The following is a 25308-nucleotide window of genomic DNA, read 5'->3' as shown; positions in this document are numbered from 1 at the left end:
CCTGGATGCCACCCTGTGCCACATGCTGTAGGTGTGCCTGCTTGAGCAGGAAGGTTGGACTAGATGATCTGCAGAGGTCCCTTCCAACCTTGAATATTCTGTRATTCTGTGATAGGAGAGATGGAAAATGATTAGGTCAAGCGACACAAAAATGGGCCAAAACTACTCAGTAGACTGCATTTTTTATTTAAGTCTTTTTGGGCAAAGTAAGGAAAAAATGGTTTGTCTCTAGTTTTAGAAAAACATCCTTTTTCTTTTTTTTTTTTTTCCCGAGTTACACATGAAATGATTCTATTAAAACCCTGTAAAAATAATACAAATAATTTGATGATAATTTAAGTTAACGTTGCAATTAGGGTTCTCACCATAGCTTTTAGTTACTTAAAAAGCAGTACTCAATTTTCCCTCAGAAAGCCTAGAAAGTATTTTACTGCAAGCATAAACCATCCTGCAACGCCTGTATTTTCTGTTACAACATTGAACTAGAAATGATCTGTTCGAAAACTGAGTAACTTCAACTAGAGGGCACTGAATGAACACGGACATTCTGGAGCTGACACTTCTTTGCAGACTGTGTTGTTGCTGTACCTGTTCCTGCAATAGACGGAGTTACCATTTACCCATGCTCCATCGCCAGGATTGTTACCAAATCTTCTGATATAACATGGGGATTCAGTTTCTTCCCCCTCTCTTCTATATTTCGCAATAGTTTTGCATTTTCCTGTCTGCAGAGGTACAGTAGGAGGCTGAAAAAATGCGATGCCAACAAATAGTTTTCACTAACAGTTGGTGTCCCGCAGCTTGCAGAGAGCGACAGTCATAACTTTGAATTAAATCTCTTAAAAACCTAGATTTCAACATATCTTTCAAATTCTGTCCATGAAACAAGTATTTTTTGTGGGTCTTTTTCCTTGTTTTGTTTTGTTTTTTGAAGCCTGAACATGCCTAAAGCCAGTTCAGAAGCTTATAGCATCACATGGCTTCTAAGGGAGCTGTCATAAGGAAGGAAGTGCAGCTGAGAATAAAAGAGGAAAGAATGCAAAGGCTCCAGGCTTTATGTGAAAAGTTAGCTCTAACTCTTCCTGAGAAGGGCTAGTCCTTGAGACTCTGGCATATTTTGCTCATCTACAAATTCAGAAGCCTACACCCTTGGGGAGCAAACACAGCTCCCTCGGATACTCACAAAAGCTTCTGCCTCTGTGTTTTTCATTCATATTTTACTTTTGTATGAAGAATGATAAGGTACTTTACGTGAACAGAGAAGCAATAAATTCTCCAGACTGAAGGAGACTAACAGACTGACTTGTTAGCAAAATTTTTAAAATATACATAAATCCTTAGTTAGTTAGTACATTGCCAACTTTCTTCCTCAACACCAATTCTTCTTTAAAAATGAACAAAGAACTGAATTTATTCCCTTTCACTTTAAATGATTTGCATTCTTTTAAAAAGACATCTGTAGTTTGCAACTTGTTGCAAGTTGTTTAAAACAACTTAAGGCGTGTTTGTCCGTCACTTCTTCCAGGGACTCTTTCAAATGTCAATCTCCTTTTTTTCCCCTGTGGTACTTCTTTTATTCCTAAATCTGGAAATAAAATGGAAAAAAAAAAAGATATAATAAACTATAAATATCAACAGTGTACAAGCTTAACTGTGTTTCTCAGCAGCAGTGTCTGACCTTTTAGTTTTAATAAGAATGTTGTGTATGAAAAGCACATAAAATGACATAAAATTAATACAGATTAACTAATATTTATTACTCAGCATTTTTATGCATATTATCCTGTAATAATATCATGGGAAAAGATCCGTGTACAAGATCAGTACAACAACCTGCAGCCCATTTAAAGGTTCTATTTCAGTAAAGATGTCCATGATTTACTTCTACTTCATTCAGTCTTCAGTAATAATGAATTTTTTTTTTAAAGTCAGCGACATAAAGTAGTCCTATTTTCAAGTCAGTTAAAAAGGCTATTGACATTCTTAAAGTATTATTTACAATAAAATGCTTTAAATGTGTACCTTCCTATTCAAAATAAAATAATAGAAAAAATATCCATCTAGCTTTTGCACAAGGTATTTTCAGAAAGTCTTAAGAGTGACCTGAGAACTTCATATGTTTGACTGGAATATTGGCTTGGCAAACTGGTATTAATCGTTTGTGGTTTAATAAAAGTTTGGCCTGAAGCTCACAGAAGTTCTTGAAGGGTCTTGCATGGATTTAACCAGTCCAAACTTGCCCCGAACATGTTTCTGAARTCGGATTTCATAAAGCTTTCAGTATATCAAGGTGTTCTTTGTATTAGCATGCACACATATTTTGTACCCTTATTTTTCAGTTGACTCCTGAATAATAAAGTAAAGTAAGTCTACTACTCTCAAGTTAAGCTTCTGCATTTCAGCCAAGGAAAAGCATTTTTTTTCCAAAAATATGCTTATTGTTCAAAGTACAAATTTAGGAACTTTTACACAAGAAGCATATGTGCAAATAAGTTCAGTAGTAAGGGAAAAGGATACTATTATGCTGGATTTAACAGCTACTTGGATAAAATTTGGAATATATTATTGATGTTACTCCTGTTTTTGGCAGAGTTACAAATAGAATTCCAGCAATTTGTTTACTTTGCCCCCACCTGTCACATTTGTTTCTTCTGCCCATAACAATGAAGCACTTTTTATTCTCTTTCTTGAAGATTCTGTAGCTCTKGGGTGGAAACTCAGACTTTGAAGCTCATCTGGATCAACAGGGACAAATGAATCATATGCACAAGTGGGTGAATGGTCATTCCAAGGGGTCTTGTCAATCAGCATTTTGGGGCTTCTAGAAGTCGCATTTTTAAATTCCAGAAAACTGCTAGATCTCTCTGCAGATGCATATTCATTGGAAGTTGAAAAGAAATTATCTTCAGAATTTCTGGAATAATCATCAGAGTTACAGTATATCATGAAGGGCTGTTGTTGCACATCATAAACAGAATTCCTAACATCCGGATGAGCAAGATCTTTGTAATCCTTTGGAACAACAAAGAAGTCCTGCTTCYTCCCCACAGCTCCATCTGAGGAACATGAGTTCTGTTGCACATAACTTGAAAGGTCAGAGTTAATAAAATCCTGGTGATGACTCAGTGGTGGGATTGAGGCTTCAGTGTTCACATCAGATGGCCCTGGCAGAGAAAAATTTGAACCACTTTGATTGGAGAATGAGAAATCAGCAAATAGTCTAGTATTCTTTGACTTTTACCTAGYGTCAAAGGAGACATACTGGTACTAACTAGGACTACCAATTATTGCCTTGTACCTTTATCCTGCAGCTCTGMAGACTGATAGTTGGGATCATAATTTGGATACAGTGTGTTCAAAATATCCCATTTTTTTGCTGGTGATGCACATTTTACTCCTGCTTCTGGTGTAGCAGCAGGATTGAGGCTATACAAGGATGTGATGTCACTAAAATGCTGAAATCAAAGAAGGATATTTAAGAAGTGAACATGTCTACTTTGGAAATATGGGAAATCAAATCAGTGGTCAGGATTCTAAGATCAATTTATCATTTTCACTTGTTGGAAAGACACACACACACACACACACACACACACACACACACACAAAAGACAGGCACAAACAGTAGCCAATAAGCCAAATGTTTTAAACCTATAAAGAGACTAAAAGATAGGATACTACCTGAAAGCCAAAAACTTAACACTATAATATGCTTCCTTCTCTTTTGCTAGTCCAGGATTGCAAGTAATATTGGTTACAATGGAGGATATAAAATCATGAGCTTCCCTAAATGTGACTTCTATTCAGAAAAAAAATGTTTCAGCTGCTATACGACTGATTGTGTCACATAACAAATTAATAGGGGACTGTCAAGAACAGAAGGAGGTCAACAAATACATATTTTCAATTTCTTTGCTCAATTTCTAAACTACAAGTACTTGCTACGTGAAAGTCGTCCAAGGTGGATATAAAGGTGGTGGACACAGGGAAGTACAGTGAGTGGCAACTGTAAATGATGTAGAGAGGGGACATTTTCCTCCCTTTTTCCTAATGAAATCTTTGTATTTTTTACTCTACTTAGCAGAATATAATGACAATGACATTGTAATTTTCCCAGACTTGGCTCAAGTGGAAGAGAAGGAGCACACAGTTCTAATGGCAAAGTGGACTGTCTTGGACAGGACTGTTGTCTAATTAATCTCTAGGGCTTCTTCACATGCTTACTACTTTTAATTTCTGAGAGATGGATATCATTGTGTAAGGAAGACTTAGACGAAATGAAAGAAGTGAAAATCCGGAAACATTTAAGTGGAAAAAGTCACTTTTTTCAGAGAAAAAAAAAAAAAACCAAAAAACCCAGGCTTTTATGCTGATAGCATACATGATACTAAGAAGTCTGGAGAGGAAGCTGATCTCATAATATTTTCCAAGATAACGAAATGTTCTAATAATCCTCACTTGAACATAGGAGTRATCCAACAACTTTTGTTGAGAAGCATCAGACTCATCAATTTAGATATGAATAATGATATGCTAAAGCAAAGACTGCTATCAAATTTTGTCCACTTTTTAAATAATATGAGAAACAAACATGTAGTTTCAGATAAAAATCCACATTACAACAATATAGAAATGCTGCTTTACTACTTAAATTAATTTTGGCCAACCTTTAAAACTTTTTTTGGAACTTGTGGCAGTAGTTCCTGAAGCTGATTGAAGCTTGCATGAAACAGCCTCTTCAGTGAAGATCCCTTCTTTAACATAAACTGGGCCACTAAAGGGTTGATACATGGAAAAGTAAGCAGGCATTTCTCTGGCTGGAAATGGAAATAATACTGTCAGATTCATATTTGACCACTCTGTCCCTCCCTCTGTAGAAAGCCAACTCTTGAAGTCCTTGGACATACAATGTATCATAGAAGCAGCACTTTGATCCTGTGTACTTTACATAGGTGTTTAGCACATAAGGTATGTTCTTTTGTTTGTTTGTTTTCTACATAGGATCACTCCTGCAAAAGAGTGACTTTTGCACAGTAGTTTGGCTAAAAGAAGAAGAGCCAAGATACATTTATAAAACTATGAATGAAACCAGTGAACCAGGTAAACTTCATTTCCAAATGCATTCCGGGGTTTAGTGAATTCTCACATTTATTCTCCATTTAAGATGATTACTTAATATAAACTGAGAAAGCTGCTAGAAACAATTACTCTTCTGTTCTTTTAAYAGTATTCTTAATCTTTGACTTGGAAAAAAATATAACGCAATACCCCACACTTGACAGGCAGTACCAAAATTTGCTTTGAAGTATTTTTAATTTCTGCAAAAGCTATAAAGGTTCTTGGTTCTGTAAGAGTTGAAACTTTTCACACAAATATGCTTAAAAAGCCTAAATCACAATAAACAAGTTGTTTATTGTGAATGTCTGATACGTGACACGTGATATGAGAAGTTGAGCAATTCATTCTATTTTGTGTTTAATTATTTCTCCTGCCTTCAGTAACGGTTGAATCTGTCCTCCTACCCAAGGAACCTGCTGCAAGGTAACCTTTGTGATTTGGACAGTTTTTCAACGTTAGCATCTACAGCTAAACAACTTTATGCATTAGCCTGCAGATGTGAACAATAAACTCTCTTTTGGTTGACTGTGAAAGTACAGTGATGAAAACAATAAACAATGTAAAGATAAAGAAAAAAAAAAGGCAGAAAAACACAAAAGTTGCTAGAACTCTGGTCTTAGCAATAACAAGAAAACAGCATAATTTAAGAGAAAGATAAACAAACCTCAGATGGCAAGACAGAGAGCCAGGACTTGTCCAGCCACTCATGAGGACTGATATTAGATGCTATCAAAATATTATCAGCAATTTGACGAATCACCAGTGCTGCTTCTTCAACTCCTGGCGTAAGAACCACCTAGGATTGAYACACAGTATTTCAGATAAGCATTTACACTAAGGAGCAGAACCATAAATGTCTTAACTAGCTACAGCAGGTAACAGACAGGAAAGCCTAAGGCTGGCRCTGAGCACAGCAGTCTCTGTAATGCAGTCTCTGAAGCTGATCCATGCATGTCACATGTTGGAAATCCAGCCTCTGGCTCCAACAACACTCCTTTGTTATGCAAATCTTATGCAGTTAAAGTTACTTTCACCTTAGCCCTTTGTTCATGGATACAACATCAGTTCCTAACAACACAGATAAAATAGAACAAGTTTTAAGAAATTAAGATATTCAAAAATTTGAAGGTATAAGTAATATTCCAAAAGAACTGTCTGCTGCTCTGTTTTGTACACAGAACGGAAAAGCTTTGACTCCTCTAACCTTCATTTAACCAGACAATTTTGAAATAAATTTAAATATGCAAATACATTTTAAAAAATCACTGACATTGTAAACGATGTCATGTCATGTAAAAGAAGCAATTTACAGACAACAGCTTTGTGAGCCASACAAAACCTCTTCCCCGATTTTAATGGGCATTTTCTAAATACTGGATTTTTTTTATTTCTAAATTAAAAWAAAAAGCTATTTCATCAGTGTGTAATAAAAACATGTCGAGGAGTTGGCATGTTGGAGAGAGACTCTTTATTTTCTTCTGCCAAATTAACAGAATATTATTAATTTGCAAAGATTTTAAAGTAAGACATCAGGAGAATTAACAAACACTCCAATCATTTATAAAATTAAAGAGACAATATAATTTCTTAGCACTGTTTTTAGCTACTGCTGAACATGATTCAACTTGTACTAGAGGCAATCAGTCTTTTCACTGACTTCAATAGTACTGAATTATACTTTTTTATTATATATATACATGTGTGTACATATATGTATATAGAGAGAATTCTGTTAATAAAGTTATTACATGTTTCTAAATTTGAATGCACATATGGTTCACAATAGAGATTAAAATAGACCTGTAAATAGACTGTTACCAAAAATGTTACCTTTACGTCAAAGTCTTCTGATCTCTGTGCAAATTGAACCAAACTGGCATAAATTAAGACAAGGTGATGCACAACCGGTCCCCTGAGACTGTACCTATAAAATATTTTCATTGGACTATTTTTCCAAATCCAAACATGGRAAAACTCAAAAACATTTGCTATGTATGTTAACAAATATCTGCTTCTTCTTTGGTAATCTAGAATGCTAACTACAGTGCTTTCAACATTAACATTTGTGAAAGGAGAACTRGAATACGGTTCAGCAACTAAGCAGTGAAAGATACATTTGAAGGAGGAATATGAATTCAGACTTCAGTGAAAAAACCTATGGCCTGATCTAAAAGGACTTAGAAGACAAAACAAGAATGTTATCTTGTTATGCACCTTTCTTTACTGGTAAATTTGTTTTAAAATAGCAAGACAGTAAAATTGTCTCTTTCAACTTACACTGAATTCAGTCTTTCTCTGGAATAGAAGACAATCCAACAGCAGCTATACTGCAGTGATAATGCCATCAGCTTCAATATTAGATTTTCAGAGGATTTCTCATATTTTAGCTCATCTATATTCTAATATAAAAGTAATATAAAAAGTAAAAATGCAGCTATTTCCATGGCTATTGCAACATTTTCACGGCATCACTGTACTGTATTATACAGAAGGGAGAACAAACAGGTATTAGGACACATCTGGAAGTCAGGAAAACCAGGCCATATTCTCACTTATTTTCTATGCTCGTTTAAAAACTGACTGACTGCTTCATGTCTCTATTTTCTTCCTTCTAGGCACTTCTTACAAACTTTTAAGGATACTCTAAGATTTTTGAGAACCTTAATAATGGAAAATATTGTTACAAGCCTCCAAGGCATTTTCTCAACCTATATAAATCAGACTATGGCTCTACTGATATTATGAAGTACAACATTGCTAAATGCTTCCACATGGGAATGTTCAWCTGTATTGTGCTTGCAGAAGTAACTGCATTATTCTTGATATATCTTTTGTGATCAGTTATGCTGTCTCTAACTCATCTTTCTCACTGTATAACAGATAAACAGAAATACTATGCAATTTCAATGAGACATGGTCTTGTTTTGCATTTTATAAACTACTTAAAACTATTGTTTAAACTGTTACTTTTTATAAAAACARGACAAGCTATTTGGATAACTTTCTGAATTAAGAGAAATAAGCAGGTGCACCAGTAAGACTTTGTAGCTTCATGGGCATGCTTGTTTGGTTTTTACAATATTCCTGTAGACARCCCACGTGGAAATGCTTTAACGGTSATTAGGACAATTCAATTGGAGCTGAGCTGAAATGTGGCATTTCTGTGAAGAAAACTATGTAGAGGCAGGGGAGTGTTTTAAACGAGTCAAATTGCCACAGACACACTTGCAGTAACAACAAACTTGGAAATAACTTGCATCACGACACAATACATGTATGCCATGTATTTAACAGGAACAATAGATGCATTAGAAGGACTTGTAGTGACACAAAAAAGTGCAAAACTGAGACATGTCAGTTTCATTCTGTACCTGCAAAAAGATAGCAGTACATTCATCTATTGTTAAAACAACGTATTTATCTGGACTTCCAAAGAGACATAATGAGTGATTACAGCTTCTTTCAACAAGTGTAATGTTATACCTGTAAAAGTAAAATCTTGCCATTAATCTCAATTAAGTAAAAGAATGATATTTTCTTATAGTAAATGAGTGACAGGCAACTCATTTTTTTTTTTTTAATATACAGTGTTTATTCTACCTTGAGCTCTCTCAAATCTCCAAGTTCACTCTAAGATACATTCAAATAATAAACATCAATGTGGCAATAATCTACTGAAATATTACAGGATGGATTCTATTAAGTTGCTAAATAAACTGACTCCTACCTTGACACACAGCTAATGAGTGCACAAAATAAATCATAAGAGATACCATAGAAGCTAATATAAATAAATAAATCCAGAAAAAAACACCTATGTTGAAGCTTATGGAGTAATAATTAAAATCTCCTTAACAAAACATCTCTGCGAGTAATTAAAGTTATATTGTGTTTCTTCTGAAGGAGAAAACGCTTTCAGTAATGGAATCTCTTGACGGTTAGCCCTTCCTTTCTAATTAAAACTGTATCCCTTTTCCTCATATTTGTGTGGCACAGGTTAAATAAAGCAAGYGAAAGTTGCCTACCTGCCCTTTGCATGACCCTGATTTTTCTGAGCACAGCGTGTTTTCACTGACTGTACTAGTTAATAGTTGAAGAGAATTTGAATAGCCTTGTCTTTAAAAAAGTGTGTCAAATTAAATATGCAAAATTTAAGCATAAAACTTTTAAATATGTTTAGCTGTAATTAGAAACAGCTCAAAAATTATTTCCCATTTGACTGCCGGATACCCCAAATGTTCATACTGGTAGTTTCAGCAGCCTGGTGAAACTAACCATCTATGATTGATATTCTGTCACCATCTCTGACACTAAGTTTCAAAGATTAAACTGCTACTTTCCATATTGTTTTCTTTTTTTTTTTTTAATTTGGTATTCATTCTAAAAGCTACTTTTAATAGGTTTTTACTGTGGAGTAAGCAAAATGCAAGAATAAATTGAAGCATTATTCAAGATTAAGTTAATATTAAATCTGAATTAAACATATCAAGTAGTTTTTGCTTTTAACTTATTCTTTCCTGAAATCTATTTAAGTTCAGCAAATGAACTCCTTTAGCTTGCATTTCTGTAGCAGACTACTGATCATTAAAAATATATAAATTATATATTTAATTAAAATATAGAAAAACACATATGAAGAATTACAAGCAAACAATTAAAAACTGACTAGCACAAAGAAGTCTTCAAGCAAAAACGTTTTGAGTTCAAATAGTTTTCAGGGAAAAGTAGTTAATCATTGGAATTAAGAAACTGGCCATTTCTGCTCTGGTTGAGATTTGTGTGAGTCTACAGAATTAAGCTAYCAACTTCAGTACAAAATCTATCTCATCGGCTCTTGTAACATAAATATTATAATTGCCCTGACGTGTATATGCCTGACGTGTATATGCCATATAATGGCAGATAGATAAGGCATGTCCTGGGTAGTGGGAAATAAATAGTCAATAAAATCAAACAAATCAATTTTACTTACTTGGATTCCAAAAGCTGAAGCATATCTGGCATGTTAACAAGTCCTTCAGATGTCAGAAATACATACGGAATCTGCACCTCCAGAAGAATTGAACCACTGAGATCCCCTAAAATGTTTTATATATATAAGGTAACAAATTCATAAATATAAATTTAAAAAWATATTTTTAAAGATATAAAGATGCTATTTGGAAGTTAAAAAGATATAAAAAAGATATGTCTTTTAAAAGTGCAGCTGGTTATTCAAACCTATATAAAGGCTTATATTTTATGTTTGAAAGGAATTAKACAGTTGTATCTTCATTTCAGATTTTTATCCCTTCAGATCTAAAGAAGCATTTCCTTATAGTCAGGAAGGATGGATACAGCTTGCATCAACTGTAAACAGCCTATAAAGTCTTTTGTAAGAGATCACCAAAGTTTAGTATCACATCCCAGGCAAAACAAAGCTCACCTCATAAGAAAAACACATTCCTGTCTTGCTATGTAGTTCAAGGGATGAACTAGTTCTGTTTGCTTAGCCTTTAGAATTTATTCTCTTCTCTAGGCTCATGAATTAACTACCTTAAGAGAATACAAATGCTCTGCTTTCAAACATCAGATCAACTGTTTATGTATTATCCCAATTCTGGAGAGCGCTTACCCATTGGTATTGTTTCAGGAAGTATGGTTTTAAAAGTCATGTAAGTAATATTAAGATTTTTACACAGATTTTTCCAGCAAGAATTCTCCAGATAATCATATTCCATCACCAATGAGAAGTGTGTCCAAGGGAAGTCTGCTCCAATGTGCTGATTATGTACAATAACACAGGAATATCTGTTGAGGCTTAAAAAAATAAGAAAGAAAGAAGATTATGTACATGTATAACTATGAATAACTATTGTAAGAATAAAATCAGTATAATTAGTTTGAAGTGTCATTGTTAAAGCCTATTTACAAAAAAACAGGTATTCTTCCTGAATTTAAAAACTGTAATTTCCTTTTGCATTATCCCTTCCCACTCCAATTATGTACCTAAATTGTTTGTATTTTCCTGCAATTTCATAATCTGACATAATACTATAACCTTATTTTCCTCACTGAAAAGTTTTTCTAAAACATTTAAGACTAACAGCAGTAGAATAGTCCTATCAGTCCTATTCCTAGGCATTTTATTTGAGTTTGGTCAAACTTCTCACCTTTCAGAATGGAGTTTTAGCTAGACTGAACATGTTTCAGTTTCACTAAAGTTAGCTCCAGGCTACGTCCTCAAAAATCAGGAATTTAACTTACTAGCTTATGATATCTTTACATCGTAAAGAACCTCCTTTTTTCTCAGCATTCAAATCTGCAGCTTTTAAACCTGCATAAAAAGAATCACAGCCTTGGTAAAATAAATAAGCTTCTGCTGGCATAAAGCAATGTAAAGCAAAAAGTAATAAACATGGAACAGCAGAGGATAAATTCTATGAATTATTTTTTCTGTCTTGAAAAAGTTCTACATCATTTCAGTTTGTATTGCACTGGCAAGTATAATAATTTGGAGAGTTCTATTTTTTGAGCCCAAGGAGGAAGTAAGGCTTAACTAATTTCTACTCAGGTAATATGGCTGAATAACTTTAAATGATAAATCAAAGACCAATGCAAAATGAAGGGTTTTTTTTCTTTCCTTTTAAGACATTTGTTTAAATTTCTTTTTTACTGCTTGGATAATTCAAATTTGAAAAAGTGTGTCTGGAAGATGCCATGAAAATGGGATATCTGAGTAACACAAATGCCTCTTTTCAGAAGTGTGATYAGTTGGATTGTTCAATGTTTGTAATCATGTCTTAAAATGGTAAAAAACCAAATTTACTAAATATTATAAGATAGGATTTCTATCTTTTAAGAGCACAGGAAATTTAATCTGATTTTGAAAACAAACAACACTACAACATATGACATTGTTCAGAAGGCTTAATAAAGCAGGATCTATATTTATATATTTATATATTTATATATTTATATATTTATATATTTATATATTTATATATTTATATATTTATATATTTATATATTTATAATTATATTTATATATTATTTTTTAACCATGAAAGAGACAGTATTCTTCCCCAGACATAAGTTCAAATGCCTTAGTGAAACATGCCTGTTTTGCCAGATAAATTTCTAATGTTGAAAACGCTTGAATAAAAGTTGCTATTAGGCAAAATAATTAACAGGTCTAAGTGTTGGTTAGGTTAGTGGGCCAGGRAAACAGGAAAGTGTTTTGACTTTAGTAGACTGCTAGAGCCTATGGTTACACATTCAGTTCAATACAACTCTTAACTAACTAACAAGATCATCAGTAGGCGCCTAAAGGGAATCATGATATGCACCTACCACTCAGGGTTGCATATTAGGGAGCTCAGTTAAGACTTCTGAATTTGCCTTTGACYGCTCATAGGAAATGTATAAGAAAAATAATGACTATTGCTCAAGCAAAAAATAATAAAAGGAGGGCCAACCGGCTGAGAAGAATGACGCAATAATGATAAGGCTGTGGACTCCTCACACCTCCTGTGTGTTTTGTCAAATAAATCTTGAACTTGAAAAAGCTATCATTGACATTAGAAGAAAAGATATCTCTTCTAAGGGAGGAACTTTTACTCAGGGGAAACTAAAATGACAAGAAAGAAAAAAAGAAAAATGGAGGAATCAGGAGAGAGAGTTAGGAAAGCATATAGAAAGTTATGAAAAGAAAAAGGAATGACAAATGCAAAAAAAAAATATAAGTAGGTATGTAGTGAAACACAGAATGAAAAACACTTCCTTAATTTTTTAAAAAAATACATGCGAAAAAAAAAATACCTTCCACTGCAGATAAACTGTGAATGAGGGCAGCCTTTTCTCTATCAGAGTCCATTCTTGTTATGATTAGTATCTTAAAGAAAGCAAACAAAAAGAACTGTAGTATTGTAAAAATTGTAGTTTAGGCCTGCATATATTGTTCTTCCTTTTTTGCACAGAAAATACAAGACTAACTTAGCAAAGAACAAAAATTTAAATTTCTGAATTTTCTATAAGAACTTGATTTTCCAGTTATTCCAAGATGTTTCCAGTTATTCCAGAAGTTTAGCTTGCAAGATGGTGATGAACTGGAGGGGAAGTACAACACGTGCTGCTGAGGTAATTGGCAAGATTTTCCAGATTGTCAGTGAAGGGGGCTGATCTGCACTGAGTGCACAAGCAAATGACAAATTATCTCTGTGACTCATTTAATACTGATGAAAATGAAAACTCGAAAAGAATTAAAATTATCAAACGGCAGATATTTTTAAAAGAATTGCTAATGGAGAAAGAGTTTTCCTTGTCCAACCATTCAAATGACACGAAGGGAACTTTCTGTTTCAGACAGGGTGAGATTCAAACCATTTATGCCATTTAGTGTTTTTTTAATTGCTACCTCTAAGAAGCAAAAGAGAACTATTTATGTAAATGTTAACGCTATGCYAGACCTGTCGCAGAAGAATTCCTGGGCACCAGGAGTCACTGCTGAGCAACAAGCTTAAAGCAGGCATCTATTTCCCTACGTAGGTTGAAGGAATAGACACATTGCAAACGATTTTCTCCTTTCAAAGCAGTTATTAACAGCTGATTTTAAAATGCTGACCCGCTTTTTCACGTACCATTCAAAATTGTACTAATCATATCCTGTTGTGAGACAGATGCTAATTTAGCAATATTCTCTTTCTACATAGTCATGAATACAAAGGATAATGAAACACAAAGTAAGGYCCAGAAGCTTATTTCAAAAATGTTTATTCTATTCTGTTAGCCACTTCTTGCTTGCAAGGCAATCTCCCATTATAACCTTGCATCAATGCAAACTTTGACTAATAAAAGTATAACCAGATTACTGTATTTCACATCACATTAAGCGATGCTGATGTGATGTGATTGAACAGGAAATGGCTTATGTAATGCAACTTTTACTTCTCATTAAAACAGGAATATGCTTTCTGCCTATTCTGGGTCATGAAATTCTGTCTCTGAATGTAAGTGAATAATGCATAGTCTTATAATTGTGAATAAAATTACATATATTCTTAGACATGGGCATAAGTGCACATGTACAACCTTAYTTAAATCATGCAAGCTAGTCAAAACTCAGGAGAGTTGTATGCTTTTAAAAATCAGATCTAGTGTCCTTCAGAAGCAAAAAAAAGAAAAGATCACTRGGCTGAGATGCAGATGGCAAAGCTGTCCTATGTCCCATGGTAGAGCAAAAACCTTGGTATCAGAAAACAAAATGTGTTACTCTTAAGATGAAGAAAACAATGCTAGAAGCAGCTTAGAAGGGTTACTGGGAGGYTGACAGCAAAAAACTCAAGAATATTTTATTTTGGCTGCTTCATTTTCATTTTAACTTCAGAAAGGGTATACAGTAAGATTCTCTATTTTTCTTCTTAGAAAAATTATGTGTCCAGAACTCTCGATGCTCTTTTAACAGAGATGAAACAAGAAGTAAGCTCCGGAGAAGGAAGTACACAAACCAAGTGTGGTACATGAAAGTAAAGTATTTGTGTGAGTGCCCAACAGTATAAATTCTATTCCAAACAGCACATTAAAAAAAAAAAAAATCCTTATTTCCTCTCTTTTCCTTATGCAATGAATATATGGTAAATAAAATAATAAATAAGCTGCCAAGGTAAATGGCATAAGTTTCCTTTCCATTAAAAAAACCTTGCTGATAGAAACTGCTTYAGGAATTTTTGCTATCGTTTAGCACCATTTTGTTTAGTTAGAAAATATGTTTTCATTATTAACCTTAACACTGCATTCCTCTCTATTACTTCGCATGTAATTTAGCATTTGACTCTGAAGTTCTGTTATTTTGGGATTAGTTTCATGCTTTTTCTGGCTGCTGTACTGTACAATCTTCAACTGCCTCCAGATTTTATCCAAACAGGATTCTAAGATGTTTTTATAGATATCCTTYGCCTTGGACAAATATCCTGTTAACAAAGCAACAAAACATAAACAACTGTAGTCACAAAAGCTATTTGCCAAAGTTTGTAACTAATCTATATTTCAAGCTAAAATTTATGTGAAGGTAGTCTCACACAGGGAAAACTGAAATCTAATGACTAATCTATATGGAAGAACATTATTGTGAATCTTCATGTGCTGCATGATTCCACCCAGAATCACAGACCATCACATTATAGAGATGCAGATACCGAATCTGTGATCTTACACTTACCTAGTCTGGATGACTTACACTAAACCACAACTTTATTTATACTCCCCACTTCCCAAAACTTTATTTCAGCTGTGGCTTTCACTCTATCATCACAACTATTTCTTGAGCAGAGAGATACCCCTAAGTATTKTGTGCATAAACAGACAGCAATCCCTGGGTATTTGATTCTCAGTGTTGCTCAGTATATAGCTCAATTTTTTTCCTCAGACAATTTTTAATTGTTGAAAGTTTCCTGTGCCAGGTGTTGCTGGGATCTGGATGGACAGGAGCTGTGCAGTCATGAGACACCGTGTAGGAGTGTTTTGGCTAAAATGTGGTCACTAAATGAGGAGGAGGAACTGCTCCTTTGTCTCCCTGTCACTCTGCCAGTTTGTTAAAAGTAATCTCAGAAAAACATCTGCTAAGGACTCTACTTCCCATCTACTTTGCATTGYAATTCCCATTCCCATGTAATTCCGTCTACTTGGTCCCATCCAATTCAGTTTACTACTGATATTTTCCATTTTAAGTCAGTTTTAAAGAAACGCCATCCTTCAAGGGAAAATTCAGAGGCAGTTAGGCACTCTGAACTGCCATCTAGCGTGTCTCGCCTCATTCCATAAACACAGACTCCTGTGTTTATTGGACTAGGGAGTCCGTGTTTACAGAACCTTCCCAGTGCATTCACAAGAGCTGGCTTTATACTCTTATCTATTCTAATACAACAATGTGAAAATTCACTCTACATAGCTATGCAAACYTCCAATATTCAGATTTCCGGTATAAAATTAGGTGCTAAAAATTTCCCTATCCAAAATATGATTAACATAATAGCAGAAGGCTCAAAAAAAGCTTCTGTGAGCCAGATGAGAACTAAGCTCTAACTTTTTAAAAAACAGTCCCCAGGATAGATTAAATAATATTTCATACTTTGATTAAAATGCTGTTAGTTCTAAGTACTAAGCAGTCTATGAATATTTTTAGGAAGAAATTGTCCTACCCACTCGGTGGGTGGATTGTAAATACATGAGGATCTGTCATTTTTGCATGATTTGCAGTTCCCAGACAAAGAGTACAACATAAATTTATCTTTTGGAGAGACAGTGAGAAAACACATTATGTATGTGTGGATGGGGTTCCCATGGATGTTTCTTAGGCAGATCCAAGTGAAAATATAATCACTGAAATGAGTACACCTACTAGCAACATACAGTCTGCAGTGAACTCACAGCTGGGAGGGAATAGAAAAAGGAAATCCATGTTGTAGGATTATTAATGACAAATAATAACAGCTTACACACATGAAGGAATGACTGCAGAATACACACCAAGCATTGGGATTCTGGGTAGTATTTCTCACTTTTAAAAACATACCTAATGCTGTGTCTAAGCCACATGTTAAAAGAAGGTCTCGAATGGTCACCAACAGATGCACCAGAGCAGCATGTCTGAACAGCATGGTCTCTTTCTCATCTATCTTACCTTTAYGAATAGAAGATGCGGACAGGGTCTGTATAAAATTTTTAAAATCATGCTATACACATATAAGCATCTTAAGAGATCTTGCTATTTCAGAATTTTAGTCAAGCACAATTAAGTAGATACAAGCTTGGAAGAYTCCTTCTATGAATCTTCCAGATCCAGGATGGCAAGTGACTATGAAATGGCACCTTTCATCTTTCCCTTGCCATCTGACCCAGCACAGGTCATACACAGGGAGGTGCTCTGAAAGGGATGTAGAGATAGACGGTGTTTGCTGGAGGAGTGGATAAATTCCCACAGGTCTGCCAGCAAATCCCCACTGACACGTGGATTTCAGTAAAGAAAACTTCAAATATGCATCAAAATAGACAAATTACCTCTAGGCCCCTTTTTAGGCCCTTTTTTGAAAGCTCAGCTGTTTATGTGACTACTTCCTCACCTAACAAGGCAAATCACTAACATTTTCAATGACAGCATAACTCATATAACCTGTTTTCCAAATATTTCAGAACTTACCTTGAAAAAACGACAGATTATTTATTAATCAGCAATTTTAAAACAATCCCATCATGAAATTTTCATTAAAATTTAATCTATAATTTTTAAACCTACAGTCTTTATAGGGAGTGGTTTGGATGCAGCTCGCCCTGCATTCCTGCTGTCCTTCAAAGACCCAAGTCTTAACTTCTGTTATCATCCTTCCCATTCCTCACTAATGTTTCCTGATGAGAATTCTAATAATCTTTGAAAAGGTAGATTTGGAAGATGTCTTAGATCTGTTGAGTACCTCACTTTATGGGATATAGAATATTCTGCATCCCCTCTGAAAAATCTTGTCCTGTTGTGTATACTGCGATTAACAGGGTTTTTAGTTCAAAAAGGACTGAAAGAAGGAAAAAAACCCCAAACTTTTAAGTACAAATTAGAAAGAATTAGAGAGGAACATACAAAGACCTTGGCACCATAATGTACCAAAACAAAGAGGATGACTGTTGCTCCACATCAGTGACAGCACTAWAGCTAAAGGACTGTATTCAGTTCTTGTTGCCCTTTGCCATAAATATTTAAAAACAAATGTAAAATGCAGAGCAATTAGAAATAATAAAACACGTTCTATAAAGAAAGACTGAAAAAACTGTTAATACTTAGTGTAAAAGAAAAGGCCAATAGAGGAAAAGTAGTTTTGTAATACATAACAACTRGGCTGTGAGCAATTGTTTTCCACATTCATTAGGGAACTGAAGTTAAAAAAAAAATAGCATTCAGAATTAGACTGGATATAAAACAGAATTTTAGAAAAAAAGAAAGTCTGTTGTCTTTTCTGTATTTTTATAAGCATCTATAAAAAATTTTTATAAAAAAATTGTTAGGAATGGACTGAATATGATCGATGTCTTCTTCATCTCTATGTTTCTGTGAATCTGCCAGAAAGAAACTTCTTCTTTTCTTCTATAAGGTTTGTACAAGTCAGAATAGGAGAAAAAAGAAGTTGGAAGGAAATTAAATTAACAAGAGCCTCCTCTTTCTAACCCAGGCATAGCATTTTCCATTTATTTTCCCAGTAATCAGGCAGATATGACAAAAATTGCTATTAAACTGGAAGAAATAACAAAAACACATTTATAGCTTWTTGTTTCAAATTGTAGCTTGAAAAGTATTATTTAAACATTGTTTGATGCATGAGCAACATATCCTAAGTTTATCTTAAAGTTCCCTAGACACACAGTTACAACACTTTTAAAAATATTCAGGTTAATAAATGTAATACTACAGGAATYAAATATTTTGTAAGTAAAAGAGCTAATCAGTCACTGTATACCCACATGTCACACTGCTGAAAGTTTATCATTAATTTATTAGTCATCTKGAATCACATGTCATCAGGTAAGCCCATACTAGTACTGCAAAAGAAAAACATATGATTTTCCACATACATACCTTCTTTAAAGTGATCACTTATCACTTTCTCCTGCTGTTTTAAGAAAAACCTTGTGTGGTCAAACTTAATATTGATGAAGTTCCAACTTACAGCTGCAAGAATACCCAGATGAGACAGATCTTTTAGAACGGGTGCAGCAGCAGCTTCCAAGAGACAGTATGCTTGGCACTGGCTTCCTGAATAACACAATAAAGAAAGCATTGTAAAAGAGCCTGGATTCAAAAACTATTATTGGGCAAAGATATATTACTGCACASAGAAAGGCCTAAAAACATCATCTTCTTTGTAAAAGCTACAACTTAAACAGAAAAACAGGCAGCCTCCTGCGTCACGGAATTCAGCCACTCCTCAAAACATACAGCTATGTTATTCTATTCTTTTAACAAAGTGTCCGTAGAATAACTAGTGTTATTCTATCCTTTTCACGAAGGAACTAAACTCCATATATAAAAGTTATGATTTCTTACTCTCCTACTATTACTGGCTTTACAACTTTTTCTGTTTTGTAGTTTAATCTTATTCTTAGTCCATTTGATTTCCATTTGTTACTATAACTTTGACTCCAACAGCCCTTCTCCTTCACTAATATCACTGATATAGGATGTCAGACTAGACAAGTTCTTTGTCACATCACTCAAGGCTTCTCTAATGTAAGATAAAAAAACATATTTTACGCTTTTCAACTGTAAAACCATTTTGTATTTTGTAATTCCTGTATTTTGTAATTCCTTCTAGAAAYTGAGTTTCTTTGCTGTTAAAATCCATGAGAACAAAGAGACAAAGCTGCTTAATGCTGAATGAGCAGAAAGGGATATAAGTGTAACTCCTCAGTGCCAGCTTTTAGTGCCCGAGATCACAGCTCTGTGGTTCTTTGTTTTCAAAGACTTACCTTTTTTTTTTTTTTTTTTTCCAATACAGCCCCAGACCTATACAGTTGTCCAATCTGGCTGGTAGCTGACTTCACCTAGTCCTTTTCCAAGAACAATTAATTAATTCATATGTTTAAGCACTCTAAAAAAACACACAAAAATCTATTGTATATCACTACATCCAGGATTTCTAGGTTTAGGTGAGATGCTATGCACTCCTACATTAATGTAGCATTTTCTTTCCAATGCTTATTTCCAGTCATGAATCTTTACTGTCCTTTCTGGACAGTACTTTACTATCCTAGAATCTTTCTAGCCACTGTTCTGTCTATAAATTGGTTTTGATAAAGATTTCTTCATGTACAAGGCTATGACGCAACCTTCAAATCAAGGACTGTTTTATGATATTCAAGCCTATTAAACAGTATCTTTTCAAAATGTTAGCTTTGTTTTGACTGCTGAAATGATTTTTTTTTCAGTTGTGTTAAAGAAGCCTTGTTTCCAAAATCATAGAAACAACCATTAAAAGTCTATACTTCACTTCCACTATATTTCATAGATCCATTTCACAATTGGAAACAGAAAAAAATAGCATTCATGTCTTTTGCTGGATCTGTGAAGGAGAATCCCCTTAAGCAAATGGGTAATCTGAATGCAGCTGCATCAAAACCAAACTGTACTAAACTTAAAATATTCTTATACTGGGTGTGCTTACATTAGGGCTACAAAAACTATGGATGAAGATGAAGGTAGGTGTTTCTGCAACGTTTCTGTTGCCAAAAACCACAAAGCTTATTATTCTGGGTGAGTGTGTCTTGATATAATACCTTGAAAAATACCACAGCAAGAATTCATAGGTAAAGTTTAGTCGCCTGCTGAATGAAGTCATATTAGATTGTCAGTTTTTTAAAGACATTTCCTACTGAAATCATTGTTATTCTCCTTACATCTCTAATATTCTCATTAAAACTGTCAGAAAAAATTTCAGATTAATAATTTGAAGGAATATATCAGCCTGRAAAGACTACATATCTGGTGACTGAGTTTGAACACGACTTAAAGGCAGTACTTTTTGGTCTGCATATGATCTGTTTAAAAAAATACAACTGTTTTCAGGTTTTCAGTCAAAAACAATATACACTAAGCTTAACTATTTCCATATTTGTTTTGTGTTAATGGACATGCTTTAAAATATAATTCTGTTACAGTGCAATGTTATCTAAGAGACGTGTTTTGGATACACTGTATACCTGATGCCTGAATATTGACTGTGATGCTGTTTTCATTTTTCTGCTCTGTTTTTGCTGCGGTTACGGTCTCGGAAACAGGACTGTCCTCTTTGTGAACATGCAAAGGCTCTTCTTCAAGCTGTAGCACTAAATCATTAAATAATCACAGGTGAATATTTACATACAATTATCACAAGATCAGCTCAATTAATTAGAAACCATTTCATATATGACTATATGCAAATAACTTCCAATGAGTTTGTTTCAGTGGCACATATTACATTTTTTTTCAGAACTTCTTTACTGTCCCCATGTGCATATATGCTCTGGAGAGACCATCATGAACAGATGATGTTCCCAAGCAGGCAGGTGCTGGCAGCCTCCTTACAGCTGTTCCTCAGCTGTTACTGTGTTAGTGTCACTGTGTTACTGCAGTGCAACTACAGTAAAGCTCACGTGGTTTCATATATAGAGAAAACATGCACAAGAGCAAGTACACTGCTGTTCAGTAGCTCATTAGAGCTCAGTCAAACCAAGAAAAACATGCCAGTAGTATGGGCAGAAAAYGTTAGATATCATGGAACGCAGAAGCTGCAAATGGCAGAAAAGATAAAAGAAGGAAAAAGTGAGTTGAAAAGAGGCTGTTATCACTTCTTTTCCAAAAATTATCTTTTGCAACTACCTAATATCTCAACAGCTTTCTCCTTTCTTGCTTATAAATATGCACTCAAGAGCTACAGTTTCTTTCCACAAAGATGTCTTTGGCAGCTCTACCTCCTTGTTTCTGAGAGGGGCAGTGGCTGTGTTGGTGGCTCCAAAATGTTACCAATTAATTTTAGCTAGGAAATCCAGTTTCCCCAGTAAACAAATCAACAGAAAAAAACATACAAACCTGTTTCCCTCCTTAGATTAAGTTAAAAAAACCCTCCTGATTTTGAAAAGCTATATAGAGTTCAAAATTGGGTCAATAAATTATTTTTACTATATTCCTCCCTTATAGTTTCTAAACTAAGAATTATACAGAAAGTTATCTTTAAAAAATAAGCTTAAAAARCAGTCCTAGAAGCTATCTTTCTGTTTCTTTTTTTCAGATGTTTTGGAACTACCCTTAATAAGAAATATTATTTGAAAGAATACAAAATAATTTACATGATTTCTATATCAGTATGCTAAGAGCTATACATTTGAATGGGTTCTCTATATACCAGACATTACTGATCTGCTCCTGTAAACATGTCTCCTGTAAACATGTATCTTTTTACACCATGTATAACTTGCTTTAATCTCCATAAATMTCCTATTTGCCTTTTTTTTTTCTAAATGTAACACAGGTACTTTGCCTTTTAACATACTGGTAACTTTCTTTTTAGGAGATGTAGTTCTGCTCAAAATTCACTAGATGGTAACATAAGACTTCAGTTATCTTGCTCTTTGCTGTATTGTTAATTTCTGAACCCATGAAAGTTTTCTTTCATGTCTGTGAGCATCAGTAACAGATGAATCTTACTCAGAAAATAATTGTTACATTAAGATTACATAAGCATACAGTTAAACAGATAACCTAATTCTTACTGAAATATTTAGGTACAAAGTATCTCGACCACATAAAAGCTTTTGTCAAGATTTTTGCTATACATGGTCCAAGACAYGCCATTTTTTTAATACAACTTTACCATGGAGAATGAATGTAGAAATATGGTATCTCCCAATATTTGGTGTTATTTTATTATATTGATATATTTTATTATATTTGCATATATTTTGTTATACTTCATTTACTTACACATACATGTAAAYAATGTAAATACATATACAAGGCAAGTGCCGGGTCCTGCCCCTGGGGAGGAACAACCCCAGGCATCAGGACAGGCTWGAGGTGACCAGCCRTTCTTCCAAAGAAGAATATTCTTTTAAAATATCTTTTTCTTCCTTCTTATTTTCCACTCCTGCAACATTCATCCTAAGAATCCTGGGTCTACTTCACAAGCATTAGTAGCCTTGCACAGAACACCGTTTTCTTTAGTACTTGTTCTAGCTCACTATTTGATGGGATTTTCACCATAATAAAAGGCTAAAGCATCTCTTTTTAGAGAAGAAATGTAACCTTTGCTCACTCCCTTGCCAATGCTGGTTATACAACTCCAAGAGCAAAAAGCATCCAATTGATAATATTTTTTTTCCATACAAGTCAGGAGATCTCATTCAGAAAATGTGGACTAATGAAGTACTATTTAGAAGTGCTTTTCAAAACGGGACATATGTGCATTTTWTTAAAACAAATAAGCAAATTAACTAAAATATCCAAAGGAAAAAGTCTAAGAATCCCTACAGGACACTTGGCCACACAAAAGACCATWAAAATGTTATCATTGCATTCTAGAAATTTTTATTCCTAAAATCTTCCAAGCATGAACTAATATCTATTTTAATTGGTGTGAGAGAACAGAATTAAAAATGGAATTATGCCATAATACACTGTTTCACTTACCCTTTTCAGGGCTATCTATGTAATTCTCCCTCTCTTTTTGGGGGAATGTATTTTTAGATCTCAGCATGATGAAGGTGCTCAGAAGATCAGAATCATCATCATCATCATCCCATGTCGTAGTCAGGGCGACAGACGGTGGCTTTTGACTCCTGGGTGAATTGTCTTGCTTAAAAGATATATCTTTACAGCTGACTGATTCAAGTGATTTGGGGATCTTCTTTTCTTCATTTAGGAGATAAATGGGCTCTTCTACCTTACTCAGCTGTATATTTTCTCCATGAGGTTCTTCTATAGATGCATTTGCACTGTGTTTTTGAACAGAAGATGCAGCACTCACATGCAGGGAAAAGTGATGGGTCTTAGCCTCATGGAACATGTTGATATTATTTTTTTTGTCCAACTGATGTTTTTCAGCAGAAAGCAATTCCAGGTTTGCCATGGAATTCTCTTCAAGCCACCCTAAAAAATAAAATTTAATTTCTGCATTCAACAKGTATCTTATCCATTCCCAGTTGGAATATGCTATTTTGGATTGATTATAGAACAAATAACGTTAAAATTTATTCTGTCTTCCTTCTCAGATTTTTAGAATCTACGTTTAGAACATTTGAGCTGATTGTTTCCATGTCAAAATCTGTAGCRCTGATAAAACAGAGTCACACTACTGTTTTGAAAATTTTTCACCATTTGTTTGGTACATATYGGTGTTATCTTCCTAAAAACAGGGCAGCAATGAGGTTGATCAAATGCTTAACAGAAAACTTAACAGGATGAGGGAAAAAAATAAAAAGCAATTACTGCCCCCTGAAGACATACTTTACTAGAACTGTAACCTTCTGTGTTGCTGCTGCATATCCACATTATCTATGTATATATGTATTTAAACACTTTGGAATATGGAAATAGCWTTTAAGTGACAGTTTTGTTCCATGAGAGCAGCACCTATTTGTATGCTACATTTCTGAAATTTGAATCCCTCAGTCCCTGGTGTTCTCCAGTCATGATTTGTGCAATGCACACAGGCTGCAGTTATTCTAATAAAGTTTAAACAATCTTTTAGGATTTTCTGTTGAAGCTTGACAATAAGTATGTATTGTGGCCCATGAGAAATTCTGAAGCATATCAGCAGTCCAACTCCTTTAAACCATAACTAGAAAAAATACTGGAATCMCATCATTACTAAATAATCATCACTGTACTATATTCTCACCATTGGTCTTTAAGCAGGTAAGACAACATGAATATCTGCTTTCTCAAGATACTTAAAGTGTGATCAGTTACCAAAATACTATGTAATTTAAATCTGTAATTATTGTTCATTAAGAACTCTTCCTGTTAACACATATGGCTTGTGGAATGTGTTTGTGTATGTGTCCACAGCAATAGAAAACACAACTTGTGCGTAGTTAGATACAAGTTCTTTGTCCTTTTAATTTGCTCTAGCTTTCCAAAAGCAGAACTTAACACTGTAGKGTTTCTACTTTATACTGATATAATACATTTGATTTGTAAGAATAAGCAATCTTCATATCTACCTAGTATGTGACTGTCACTATGCAATTTTCTATTGAAGCACCTATCCTTATCTTTTTATCACTAAAAGCTTTTGGCAAAACAAAACAAAACAAAACAAAACAAAACAAAACAAAACAAAAACATGCTTACATTCTAGCTGATATGGTGTAAACAAGGAGAACGTTTCTACTTCTGTAAGAAAAAATATATTTGTACTACTAGAATCTAGACTTAATTGCTCTAAAATCTCTAAGGAGACCGGTCTCAATCCTAGATGAAGCCACCAGTCCACTTCCAGTGAGCTAAGCACTGGTGTTTCTATGTCAGCAGAKAGTAGTTCTTTCAGTTCTGCAAGCGAATGATGCGGACAGGTGAGTTTGACAGTTTGACACTCTGAAGAAAGAGAGATAGAGAAATAATATTAACATTTGAGAAACATGGAAACAGTGTCATTTTGAAAGCAAATGCCCCCAAGAAGTTGTTTCTAGTACATA

The 25308-nt window shown here is 34.3% G+C and overlaps 1 protein-coding gene across 1 annotated transcript in view; it reads right to left on the bottom strand.

Moving 5' to 3' along the window:
* Positions 1–1407: 1407 nt before the first annotated feature.
* Positions 1408–25308, bottom strand: part of CUNH9orf84 (chromosome unknown C9orf84 homolog) — a 41640-nt gene continuing 17739 nt past the window's right edge. Inside the window, exons 11-28 of the mRNA XM_026040756.1 lie at positions 24965–25207; positions 23300–23758; positions 20833–20958; positions 18713–18889; positions 16667–16774; positions 14878–15065; positions 12919–12991; positions 11365–11434; positions 10733–10917; positions 10091–10196; positions 8490–8601; positions 7396–7517; positions 6949–7042; positions 5783–5914; positions 4668–4817; positions 3299–3455; positions 2634–3164; positions 1408–1585 (exon numbers count right to left, since the gene is read on the bottom strand). Of these exons, the coding sequence (XP_025896541.1) occupies positions 1485–1585; positions 2634–3164; positions 3299–3455; positions 4668–4817; positions 5783–5914; positions 6949–7042; positions 7396–7517; positions 8490–8601; positions 10091–10196; positions 10733–10917; positions 11365–11434; positions 12919–12991; positions 14878–15065; positions 16667–16774; positions 18713–18889; positions 20833–20958; positions 23300–23758; positions 24965–25207 (3134 nt within the window). The 3' untranslated portion in view covers positions 1408–1484. The remainder of the gene's footprint in view (positions 1586–2633; positions 3165–3298; positions 3456–4667; positions 4818–5782; positions 5915–6948; positions 7043–7395; positions 7518–8489; positions 8602–10090; positions 10197–10732; positions 10918–11364; positions 11435–12918; positions 12992–14877; positions 15066–16666; positions 16775–18712; positions 18890–20832; positions 20959–23299; positions 23759–24964; positions 25208–25308) is intronic.

The sequence above is a fragment of the Nothoprocta perdicaria genome, unplaced genomic scaffold (genome assembly GCF_003342845.1).
Source record: "Nothoprocta perdicaria isolate Ctin4 unplaced genomic scaffold, notPer1 scaffold_265, whole genome shotgun sequence".
Lineage (NCBI taxonomy): Eukaryota > Metazoa > Chordata > Aves > Tinamiformes > Tinamidae > Nothoprocta > Nothoprocta perdicaria.
This window is presented reverse-complemented; position numbering and strand designations above follow the sequence as displayed.